Source organism: Prionailurus bengalensis, chromosome E2 (genome assembly GCF_016509475.1).
Source record: "Prionailurus bengalensis isolate Pbe53 chromosome E2, Fcat_Pben_1.1_paternal_pri, whole genome shotgun sequence".
Taxonomy (NCBI): Eukaryota; Metazoa; Chordata; class Mammalia; order Carnivora; family Felidae; genus Prionailurus; species Prionailurus bengalensis.
In genome coordinates, this window is record NC_057352.1 from 31,952,504 (window position 1) to 31,965,450 (window position 12,947).

General features: G+C 44.5%; 1 protein-coding gene across 1 annotated transcript in view; it reads left to right on the forward strand.

Annotated features, from left to right (window-relative positions):
- Positions 1-12,947, forward strand: part of FTO (FTO alpha-ketoglutarate dependent dioxygenase) — a 389,618-nt gene that overhangs the window by 220,422 nt on the left and 156,249 nt on the right. Inside the window, exon 8 of the mRNA XM_043599212.1 lies at positions 10,682-10,806. Coding sequence (XP_043455147.1) covers positions 10,682-10,806 — 125 coding nt within the window. The remainder of the gene's footprint in view (positions 1-10,681; positions 10,807-12,947) is intronic.

The window sequence follows — 12,947 nt, forward strand, 5'->3', positions numbered from 1 at the left end:
ACATAGACCGCACGTGATAGTGACTAAGAGTAGACTCTACAGAAGCAGACGAATCTATTAAGCTCCTTGGAAAACCAGGGGAAAAGAACAATGATTTTGTAAAGTCCATAAAGGTCAGAAAAAGGCTTTCAGTAAGTATGCAGAGACTAGAAATCAAATCCCATTTCCTATCATAAGAAGCCCGTTGTTTTAGCCACAGTAGTTAATGTACTGTACGTGAAAGATTTAAGACTAGTTGGAAAGCTTTGCTTCTGTTTTATTAGGCTGCTATTGAAAAGCCAACAGCATAACTTCGACTAGGTGCTTTGAGATTTCTTAATGGGCTGTCAGGGGCAAGACACCAGGGCTGTGCTATACTGGCTCTTTCCTGTACATTAAAACAACAGGGCCAAGCGATCACATACAGAAGTATGAATTACTTGATGCTTTCTCTGTTCCATATGGCCAGCCATGTCTTTGGCAATTAATCATGTACAAAATCAGTCGAGTGCTCTCTGAAGCATTGAAGTCAACATTTAGTTGTACCTGTGCCAGTGGGGGCAGCGGGGTTGCACGCGTAAAATAGCAGGATGAAGGGCCTGCTGGCGCCACGGCCCAAGCAGCTGGCTTCTATAAACAACGCTTTTTTTTTTTTCCACTCTCCACCTTTCTCTCTCTCTCTCTCACCTTGCTTCTTTCCTTCTTTTCCTCTTTCTCCCTCCCTCCCTCCCTTTCTTTCTCCCCCCGCCCCTTCCTTGACATATACATGGTGGGTTTTTCGCCATCACCTGGGACACCAGCATTGCCATCTGGAGCTCCGAGGTCCAGCTTCCAGGCAGGGCCCCAGCACCCCGTTATTTACATGCATCCAGTAGGCTGTCTTTCCCTCCAGCAGCCTGGGCGTACCGGCAGTTACCGCCACAACTGTCCCAAGAGTTCGTGCAGTGCCAGGCAGGCTGCTGGGGTTCCGCAGCTTTTAGTGCAACACGGCGGGGGGGGGGGGGTGTAGTGATTTCTGTACTGATAGGAGGAGAAACACGGGAGGTCCTGTGAAAGCGCTTTTGGGGAAAAACTAAGTAATTAAGTGTTCAAATGCATGGCATTGGTGTTTTAGGATTTTAAAAAATTCATATCCATATCTTCTGGGGCCTTTTTGTCCCCAAATCTTTTTTGCACAAAATGCTACTGCCGCTGCTGCTGCTGCTAGACTTCCGGCATTCACGGAGCAGTTTGTAAGTGCCAAGCATTGTGCAAAGTGCTTTAAAAGCAGATTGTCTTCACGTAATCTTCCCAAGAGCAGTTGGCGCTGTTATTAACATACACCTCTTCGCAGATGAGGAAACTGACCCACGAAGCATTTTCCCGGAATTCCTTCCCCACAGGCATCCTTGATTAACTCTCCGTGAGCTCCCTTAGTTCAGTAGCACATGATGGGAAAAGGCTAACGTCTGTCTTTCTAGCACATTTTTGAGGATCATTTGGTAAACTCTCTTGAAACACTCCATTCAAATCAAGTGGGTCTTTGGGATGAACTGAACCAAGCGTATCCGTAGGTGGGAATAAAAGGCTGCTTTGTGGGCAGACTCTTAGAGACTAACGCCTTTGTGCCTTCCGTTTGGGACAGCCTAGCCCATCTCCTGCTCTTCTGGGTGATCCCCACGTGAGGGGTGGGGGAGGGGAGGGGAGCGGTGGAGACAGCAGAGTGAAGTAACCCAGTGGACGTGGTGGCCAGCGCTGCCTCGGTGTTATCTCTGCAGCCGAGGTCATCCAGGATGTGTCTTCTCAAATTCAGGAAACAGGGGAAAGAAAGTTTTAACATTGTGTAAACATTAGCACCCCCAAAACCCTCCTGCTCCTGGAGAGGGAGATAAAGTAGGCAAAAAGGCCGAGAGGCGTGTTTATTTGTTCTGCCGGGTTGTGGATCCAAGCGTGCGGGAGATCTTTGGTGGTGCCCAGTCCGGTTTAGCAAATGCGAAGGCATCACTCAGCATTGAGCTCCGGAGGCCTCACAAAAGAGCCATCTTAAACTGACAATCAGTAAATGAAGGAAGACCTGAGATCGACCTTTCTTTGATGGGACTGAGGCTATCTCAGTGGGTTCTGTGCCTTTCTTCTTTAAAAAAAAAAAGGGGGGGGGAAAGAAAGAAAGAAAAAAAAAAGTGTTCCTGGACTTTTGAAGAGGGGAGCCCTGGTTGGGTTTTTTGACAGCCTGTGGCAATGTTGATGTGAGGAAATAGCTTTCCCAGCCGATAACATCTTAAACCAAGTTTCTTCACAAGTTGAACCTTTAGCCCTCATTATCAGTCCGAGCATATCTTTGCAATTTGTGTGTGCAGAGGGGAAATACAACCCTAACACGAGGCAGCTATGTATATAAAAAGTGTTAGGTAGGGCATTTTCCCCATAATGAGAGCATTGCTTTTCTTTTCTTTTCTTTTCTTTTCTTTTCTTTTTTTTTTTTTTTTTGGTGGTGGTGGTGAGGATTGGGAGATGGGAAGGTGGGAAAAGGGACGAAGTCCTGGCATCCTGGTATTTGTATGGCTTTTGAAACTGGAAGAAGAGCAGCCGACGTTTTTCTTTTCTTTCTTCTTCTTTTTTTTTTTTTTTAATGAACTGAGCAGCGGGATTACCAGGCACATTTGTGGAATGTCTCCAGTTTCTCTGCATTTCCTTAGACAGAGTTCTCTGATTTGCCAGAAGGAGAGATTAAATCTGAGTTTCAGAGGTAAAGGTCTATCTGAAGCTGTTACCCCGTATCAGAAAGGCACCAAAAGAATTTAAAGACTCCTATAGAATTATTAGTAGGAAGTAAGTGCTGTCATTCTCCTTTTAAATCTCCGCTGTGATTCCTGTCTTAAAACCTTGCATGCTATAAATACTGCATTTCGCACGTGTGTCCATGCGTGCTTTCCTTGTGATGCCCCAGAATTAGGACATACGGAGAGTTGCCGCACGTAAAAACGCGTCCAACGAGAATTAGGTGAATTGCTGAGTTTTAACTGAATAAATTCAGAATTGGGAGACTTTTCCCAAGAAACGTTGAGACATAAGCCTAAAAGTCGAGGCTTCTTAGTACCTTAGAGTTTTGGTTTTTCTTTTCTCAATTCTCAGTCAGTCAACCTCTCTGGGTCTCCTTCCCTTCCTTCCTTCCTCCCTCCTTGTCCTCTCTGGTCGTGGGTTTTTCCCTTTGGCTTTACGCATAAAGCTTTGGGCCAGGAGAAGCTGATAACACTGGGGGACTCTCAGAGTGGGTTGCCAGAGTCCCAAGTAATTTTTGCTATTGAAACGGAGAAAGTGAGACTCCTCCCTTTGGCTTCTTAGGAGGGTATGCAAAGATTACACGTGATCGTGGCGTAACAAAGCTCTGCACTTTTAGATACATCCTGCCAGAGACGCATGGCCCTTCCACGGAGGCACCTAGGGATCGCACATGCGTATTTTTCTTGATGCTGTTGTTTAAAAGCAGTTTTTGCCACTCTTTTTCTTAGAGTTCGCACCAGGTGTAGTTTGCGTCAAACCAGACCACGTTTCCCAGATCGCTCTTGAGCTCGAATAGCACTCTGTGGCTTGATTGTTCATCTTCTTTCCCAGACATGCTCCGGCATGCCATTTGGTTTCATTTATTCAGCAGGCCTCTATGGGGAGTCTGTTTTCATGACATAGTGCCAAAGGAGGCACGTTGGAGGGTATTGAGAAGAGACGGGTGTGGACCCTCCCCGCTCTAACAGAGCCCATGCTCTGGAGGAGGAAACCTCTAATGAATAGGTGAATACAGTGGAGCATAACATAGTTTGCGAGATGTTCGGGAGTGGCACGGAAGCCGGGGTGATCAGCCCCTCTGTCATTTGGTGGAAGGATGTGGTTCATGGAAAACTTCACAGAGGAGGTGCTATCCGAGGGTGTTTTGTGAAGAATCAGTAGTTACCGGTCAGTTGTGCAACAAGTAAATACACAGCGTGGAACAGCCACATATTTTCAGGGAACTGAAATTAGTTTTAAATGGAATGGAAGAGGGGCACCTGGGTGGCTCAGTTCGGTTAAGTGTCCGACTTCGGCTCAGGCCATGATCTCGTGGTTTGTGGGTTCGAGCCCCGTGTGGGCCTCTGTGCTGACAGCTCAGAGCCTGGAGCCTGCTTCGGATTCGGTGTCTCCCTCTCTCTCCGCCCCTCCCCCCCTCATGCTCTGTCTCTCTCTGTCTCTCAAAAAATGAATAAACGTTAAAATTTTTTTAATGGAACGGCTGGAGATGGCTGGAGATAAAATTTGAGAAGTGACCAGGATCTATGTTGAGAGGGGGTGCTGTTTTGTTTTTGTTGTTTTGGTCAGGTCAAGAATTCGGGCTTCTAAGAAATGTAAGCTTTTTGATCTCTCACATGCCAATAAGCGAAGCATATGTGAACAGAGCCGCTCTGGTTTAGGTGAGGGTTTGGAGGCTGAAGCTCCTTGTTTCCTTTGACCCTGAGATAGCCCCCTAGTAGGAGGAAGATTCATGAGGGGGCGATTGACGTGGATGCCATGGTATGGTCCAGACGAGAGATGGGCCTGAACTCAGCCTGCAGCAGTGGGGAAGAGAGAAGTCTGAGCCATATTGAACAGAGAGGAATGCCAGGATTTTTTATGGAAAGGAAGGGGGGGGGAGGGGAGAATAGGATGAGCCCTAGCCATCTGGGTTGGGCGACTGAGTTGATGGTGATGTCATTCACCATTCTCAGGAAATACAGGAGCAAGCAAAAATACCTCACATGTGGACAAGTTGAGGCTGAGACTCCATGTTTGAAGTGTATCTTCAAGGAGAGATAGGCGGTCATGGGCTATATGGGGCTAGAGCCCAGCGGAGAGGTCTGCTTGAAGTCATCAGTCTACAGCAGAACCTTAAAGCCCCTGGAGGGGAGATCACCCGCAGAGAAAGCAAACAGAAGACATGGGATGAGAACTGAGGGTCTTTCCCTGGGCGGGCAACAGTTGAGCGTCTTGAGGGAACCCACATAGGAGTCAAAACAAGATCAGGACACGTAATGGGTGGTGGCCTAAGAAGAGAAAGGTGTCACGTAGAACCTGGACTGAGTCTAAAAGTAAAACCCACGATCAGAGGGTAGAGATTCTCTACCCCTAGGGAGATTCGAAACGGTATGCCTCGGGCCCCGGGTAGAGTCTTCTTGTGGTCGCGATTGCTCGGTGGTTGCCTGATTTCCTTTGCAAGATTTTCATTTTCGGTCGTAGACTCTTTCAGGAATGTTGTTGTTAACACAGCACAACCTAGCACGAGTTTGATTCGTGAGCTCTAAACAAAACCCATCATCGTGGCATATATCCTGGGCACCTCCTCCGCACAAGAAGCCGTGGAGAAGTCCTGATGTCATCTCCGGTTGGCAGCCGGGGTGGGGGTGGGGAGGCCCACAGCTAGGATTTGAACAGCTGGCAGCCTTAAGAATATTCTTCGTCTTTTTCTGATAGGCCAGCATGTCCATCAATTTCCGTTGAAAGAGAGTTGCTAATGAAATGAAATTCAGCCCCCCCAGAGCATGATTTCTAAACCTGTGGTTTGCTTGCCCTCTATTTTGAGGAGAGGGGAGGGAGACTGTGTTTTTGGTAATAGGAGACTATTTAAAAATCGGTACTTGTTTGAAGAGAGCGCCGTGTTACTACGGACGGGAAAATGGGCTATTAACGTTTCCTGCATAAAGTCAACCCTTGAGGAGCCAACACTAAGTATAAGGAGAAAAATATCACTGTTAATTCTTGTCAAAAGAATGCTCTTTGGCACTCTGAAATTAACTTTTATGCAATGAATCCTTTTCACTCCAGATTTTATGAAATGCTGTATTTTGGGGTCCGAATGCTCTATCTAAATTCTCCCATCCTTTTCCAATATCTTGGGAAGATTTTTTTTTTTTTGTAACAGAATCTGGTTCGTGGTCTAGCTCTATTTCTTTATATTTTTACTAACTGCTGACTCAGATGTATTTATATGACACTTGTTAACTACGTTCTTTCTTGTCCCCAAATGATGATGAAAATGAAATGAATTTTGACAATTAAATTTTATAAGCTTTTCATATGATAAAATCGACTTTGGGGGCTATGCAGGTCTGTGAGTTTTAATGTACGTATAAACTCATGTAACCATCACCAGTCGGGATACAGAATAGCTCCCTCATCCCCAAACTGCCTTAGGCTGCCGCTTTGTAACCAACTCTCCCCCATCCTAATCCTTGGCAACCACTAATTTGTTCTCTGTCCTTGTAATGTGCCTTTTCCAGAAAGTTAAATAAATGGAGTCATGCAGTGTTGAATCTTTGGAGACTGGCCTCTTGCACTCAGTAAAATGACTTTGAGATTCAGACAAGTGGCTGCATCTGTCGGTTGGTTGTCCTTTTTTACTGCGGAGCAGTATTCCACTGTATGGATGTACCACAGCCTGTGCCAGAATGGCAGTGTTTTGCATTCCCACTAGCAGTGTATAAACTTTTAAAAACTTGAATGCTGTTTTAAATGCTCTGGGGTTGACGTTGGCAAATCGTGTTTCACAGTTCCTTGGGGTTTTGAAGAGATGATGCCCCATGACAAAGGGAGGGCTTCTAGGTCTTCCACTGATCCAGTTTTGCTTTATGTATTGAGTTCCATGGAAGAATACATTTGGGGAGAAAAGAGATCTGTCTGTGGAGTGTTGGAAAACCATTGTAGCAGGGTGGTGCGTCCAGAGCTTGGGATGTGGACCGTGGGTGTTTCTGGGGGGGGGGGACACTAGGGGGCGCTCCAGGACTCTGCACATAGTGGGGACTGCACTGGGAGAAAGTGGACTCCCTCTTCAGCTCCTTTTCAGTCCACGTCTTTGGGTCAGGCGGTCTCCACATCGTTAACATTCACTCGTTAATGACGTCATTTACGGCACAGCAGGCTTCCTTCTCAGAGCCTTCAGCAAAGCAACTTCTATCTAGAATGAAATCGACATGTGGCTTTGTTTTTAGTATGTTCTTTTTATGGGTATCTCTTCATTGATGCCGAGTACCACAGGTTTTCCATTTTTCTTTTGAAGCGAATTTATTTTGTACTTTAAAGTACGGGTCCTTGGAAATAAAAATACCAAATATTGTGTGCCTTACACTCAAATGTGGCAAGAATCATGGGACTGTGCTAGGATGGCTGAATTTGGGGGAGACTCTACACGGGGGGGGGTGCTATTTATTAAATAGACCTTGAAGTGAATCCTGTGGTCAAGTGAAGAGAGCTCCTTGGTAAAGCACTTAACTGTCTCTTAATTTATTTGATGAGTTTATAAGTTTATTTAATAGTAAAGCCTTAAAAGACAACCTTCTCCCGCTCTTTGTTTTTGCAGTACTTGTTTTCAAGCTCCTTCTTTATTTCCCGACTTGACAAATATTTATTAAAAATCATTAGACAAGCACTGGGATGAGGTAGTGAAGTAAACAGACAGGGTCCAGCCCCCGTGAAACTTATTTTCTTAAATCCTTCCTCCTTTCGCCTCTTAGAGGCTGATCAGGGAAAACAAGGGCTTCTGGATAAAATTTAAATGACACAAAAGGCAAAGAAGAGATAAATGACTTTTTAAAAAAGTTATTTGAATGCAGTCACATAGAAGATTAATTTTATTTCATTTACGTCTTTGGAGTCAAGTTAGATGTGTACCTTGTCTTCTGTTTGAAACATTTTGCTTATTACTTTGGTAAAATAACATGGATCTGCAGACATAATGATAAGCTTGGGGACACCTTGAGGTTCCTTCCAACTTTAAGTACACGAGATGGGGCAGCACAACCAAGAAGGAATGCTGTTGTCAGAATACCCACCGATGCCAGGACCTCTCTGAAATTAGACATCTTTTACATCAGAGGTCACAAATTAGCAGCTGAGTTCCATACAGCTGTTGGCATTTCTTGTTTGGCCACACGGCATTTAAAAAGTCAAAAGAAAGGGGGCGCCTGGGTGGCTCAGTCAGTTGAGCGTCCGACTTTGGCTCAGGTCATGATCACGCAGTTCGTGACTTCGAGCCCCACGTCGGGCTCTGTGCTGACAGCTCAGAGCCTGGAGCCTGCTTCGGAGTCTACGTCTCCCTTTTTCTCTCTGCCTCTTCCCCGTTCGTGCTCTGTTTCTCTCTCTCTCTCTCAAAAATAAACAAACATTAAAAAAAGATTTAATAAAAATAAATAAATAAATAAATAAATAAGTAGTTAAAAAAAAAAGTTTCCAACACTTAAAAATCAGAAGCTTTCACATTAAAAAAAAATCAAAACAGATTTCTCATTTTGAAAATTCCTGCGTCTGGCACCACGGCAACAGCCTCTCTGAATGGGCGAGTTGGCTGTTGCTGAAAAGGGACTGCCCTTTTGCACAGAGCATATGCTCTCGTCAGGTAATCTTGTTTAATTCATTCACGTTACCTCTCTGGCTCTGGTAGGTATTTGAATTTGCAGCTCCTGCTTTAGCCACTTGGAGCCTGGGCTTCATGTAGGGGAAGCGCCTAGTAAAAATGAGCATTTCTCCCTGTGCCCGAAGGCTGAAATTGTCATTGCCCTCAACGCTCACAGAGTTTCCAACTGGGTATAGCATCTGATGTTGTAGATGTAACTCTGGACCCAGGAGGCCGAGATCAGGGTCGTTTTCGTGGCGAGGCCTAGTCACGTGATCTTGGATCCTTTAACAGTGGAGTTACTCGCTCCTGTCCTATCTGTGTGTATCCGTGAGGCTTTTTGATTGTAAGCAACAGAAACGGATTCTGGCGAATTTGAGCAAAATGGAACTTGGTTGAAAGGAGAGTGGATAACTCAAGGTCTCAAAAGAAGAAGAATGATCTCTACTCAGAAAGTTCAGGAAACCAGGAATACTTCGAGGACCATGGGTGGTAGGAACTAAGGCAATTGATAAACCGCCTCCAAATCTTTCCCCTCTCTTTGTCCTCCTTCTTAAGTGTCTGAAGTCCCGGAAAAGCGAACCAGGTTGGCCTGGGCCACATCCTTCGTGGGAGAGAGTGGGACACTTTCACTGGCAAGTCCCTCTAAGACTGCATGCAATACAAGACTCCCCCAAGAGAAGATTTGTGTTGTCACAGGAAGAGGGGGACCGGGCCTGGAGAGAAGGCAACCACACAACAAATGTTCACTACACCTCTTCTCAAGGTTGTCAGAAGGCATTCAGTACACGCTGTGAATCGCTGTAGACGAGCAAGGAAGTGGTATTTCAAGTTACAGGACAAAACCGTGAGCATGCTTTCGAAGTAAATGAAGGCATTGGCATCAGTTAGATAAGGAGTATGCACGGAGAGACTAGTACAAAGAAGGTCATAGTCTCATTCCTTTTAGCAGTTGCTTTGGTTACAACATCTCCAAAGAAGCCACACTAACTTTAAATGAAAAACATTTATAAATTCTCAAGATTTCGACTCCAGTTATGTGAAGATAACTACGTGTGATGAAAAATTCTCTCATTAAAACTCACCAGGCATTCGCTCACTCAAATTTCAGGTGCCAGTAGAATACTCTTTTGTTTTCTTAGTTGTTTTCTATAACGTTACATGAGTTTGCATGTTTAAAATACACGCATATAAAACCGGCATACAAGAGTGAGTTGTAGATCAAATTGAAGCAACACTTTCAAATTGGAGTTTTGATGTAATGCCCCTTCTTAGAGTGATGTGCCAAGGCTTCAAATATTTCTTTTATGTTTTTAAATTTTTTTTTAATGTTTATTTTTGAGAGAGAAGCAGAGCATGAGTGGGAAGGGGGGGTGCAGAGAGAGAGGGAGACACTGAATCCGAAGCAGGCTCCAGGCTCCGAGCTATCAGCACAGAGCCCGACGCAGGGCTCAAACCCACAAACCATGAGATCATGACCTGAGCCAAAGTCAGATGCTCAACTGACTGAGCCACCCAGGAGCCCTGGACTTCAACTATTTCCAAAAGCAACACCCAACATTTCTAACACTAGGTAGAGGCTTGAGTGTTTTTCTACTCACCTGTGAGCCTAATTTCTTTTAAGGGCCATAGCCATGACTGTAGAATAAACGATTCTTCCTCAAATTATAAGTCTGCTGTGCCCAAGAATCCCTGTACACGGTATTTGAAACATGTAGTGGATTTTTAAAGCTGGAAAGATTCATCGAGAATGAATTTGATTTTTGTGCTTTTATTGTTTCTTTCTTCGCAAGATCTTGATTTGCAGCAAGCAAGGAAAACGAGTGAACCAGAAAAAAAAAGAAAAGAAAAGAAAAGAAAAATTTGCTGGCATGGCTGGAAATAGAAATTAATGATTCAAATACGAGTGGCAGTGCAGAAATCCTCAGCTGGGTGGCAGGAAACAGAGAGCGAAAGTCAGAGACTGCTCTTTTTTAAAAGGCAAAACAAACAACTCACAGTGAAGTGTACGTGAAAATCATTTCTAATAATAGCTCATGGGAGGCCGTTCCCAGGAAAAAGACCTTTGGTGCACTGAGGAAATTGAGTGAGAACACACGGTATCTCAATGTGTTACTTAAGGCAATGGGGCTTTTGGAGTTTACCTTATGTGCTTGGTACATTGATTAAATACAAAATATACGCTGGCCATTTTTGACCATCATTTACTGTATTGATTTGTTAGCAGGGGGACTGTAATAAAAAAGCCATTGATTTACTGTCCTTATTTGCTTATGGGCTTTTTTTTTATTATTAATTTTTCACTTTTCCTCTTTTTTGGACCATTTCTTCTAGACAAATGCTGTGCTTCGTGAAGTTAGAAGAGAGGGGGTCCCCGTGGAACAAAGGAATGAAATCTTGACTGCCATTCTTGCCTCGCTCACCACCCGCCAGAATCTGAGGAGGGAGTGGCATGCCAGGTCAGTTCTGCTTCTGAAATGGGATTTGTGGTCCCTGAACACCAAGAGCTGTGTTTGGCTAAGCCCTTCCTTCTACCACTGGCCTCATCCCTGCCATTTGGGGAGCCATGAACCATAAGCAAGGTGCAGATGCTTTCAGCCAAAGTTAGCTCTCCCACACATGGTACCTACATTAATTGGTTATGAGCCATGATGTCATCTGTAGGTATATATCATTTATCCCTGAGTGCAACATTTAGCATAAATGTTTGCATCTTGAGCAGAATATAATAGAAGTCCCTGCTGCTGAATAGAAGCACCCTTTTAATCAACAGTCTAAAAGACCAACATTGCGATTTAGCACTGGGAAATTCACACAGTGCTCTCACATCTCTCCGTGAGAGGCAGATCGCTTGAAAGTGGTCTGTTTATCAACCCCAGTTTTAGAATTGGCCAAGTAGGAATTGTGGTGGCTTCAACCTACTTTCTTTGCCCATGGACCTACCTTTGGGTTAGAAAGCAGTTACCGGGAGAAAGTTCCTACACATTATCAGTTTTTACAGAATTGATGCTTGCATACTACAGACTCTACTATCCTGCTCTTCTTTGAAAAAGACTTGATGGGTGGAAGGCTGGAACCAGTTCCCCAAATGTCAGGGTTACCCTTTTAGATCTGCAGTTGGTAAAAATGGTTGGCTTACCGTCTGTCTCTCAGCAATAGAGAGAGGAATCCGGGAGATCATGCTGTATTTTTGTCTCGGAGTCTTATTTGATACTGAAAAATCCTATGTGCCTGGGAGTTCTCCAAAGGAGTCCATGCAACAGAATTTGTAATAATTTATGGCTTTACTAGTAGCGGTTATCGTAAAAACAGGTTTGTCTGAACAACGCTGCAGATGAGCACTTTCCAAGAAAGGAGACAGTAAAGACCATGAACTGTCCATCTCAGCTGTTGGAAAGCCGTTCCCCAAGTACGTGCATGATCTCTAAATTCACACTTGCGCTAAAACAGTAATTTTAAAATTCGCCCTGTTATTCTCCCTCTCCCCTCTCTTTTGTAGTATGGTCTGATAAGAGTAAACGACAGTTTCAGCAACAGTAATTAAATGATCTCCAATTTAACTCTGCTTGTACTCCACTTTAAGCACATATATTCATTAAAGTATGCATATTTTATTAAATACTGGAATATCCATGCAGGGACATCTGAGCTGTGTTTCCCTGCTTAGCCTTATATACATTTCCCCCCTCCCTGGTGATTCTTACTAAATAGGAAAGAAAGAAAAGAAAAGAAAAAAGAAAAGAGAAAGAAAGAAAGAAGGAAAGAAAGGGAAGGAAGGAAGGAAAGAACGAAGGAAGGAAGGAAGGAAGGAAGGAAGGAAGGCAAGCAAAAGAAAGAAAGAATTTCCCTGTAACCTCTCTCCCCACACACACACCCACCCCCCATCCCTCCAAAGACAGCACAGCTCAGAGACCAAATGTTGAGGCTGGATGTCTTCTGCTGAGTGCATTCGGTTTGTTAACAATAATTTCCTAGTACACCAAATCATCAGACAACAAGGCCAAGATGGCCTGTTTAAGAGGAGTCTGGTTTCAGCATTTCTGGCCCTTACTGCTAACAGTTTAATCAGGAGCTGGAGCCAGTGTTGAAGTTGATGTAGTCTAGCATCTGAAACAAAAATTCTCAAGTCCTTTGTGGTAGGGGAGGAGAAAAGAAAGAGCTTAGTGGCTGACACTGTGCAGACCTCCTTCAAACTAAACACCTGAAAGAAAATTTCAAGAGGGTCACGTCTTGAGAGCTCAGAAGGAAAAGTGTCTTCAGAGTATTAAATAACCATAATCCTTCCCCCCCCCACCCCTTCTCCGCCCCCATTTGATGTTTCCCATCCCAGTGACCTATCTAAAAGACTCATCCATATGATCTGTATAAACAGACTGTTACCATACGCCTCTCTTTTCCTCATCAAAGCTTCCTCTGGCCGTCTGGAATCGGGCACTGCCCTGAGTCGCCATCAGGCCGGTGATGGTGAAAGTCACAGAGCATCCACTGCCGTGCTAACCGAGCCGGCTGGGTCGTAGACATCGGCCCATTGTGTACTTTGGAATTACACGAGGAAAAATGCACTTTGACAGAAAAGAATTAGCGCTCGCCAAAGGCCAGG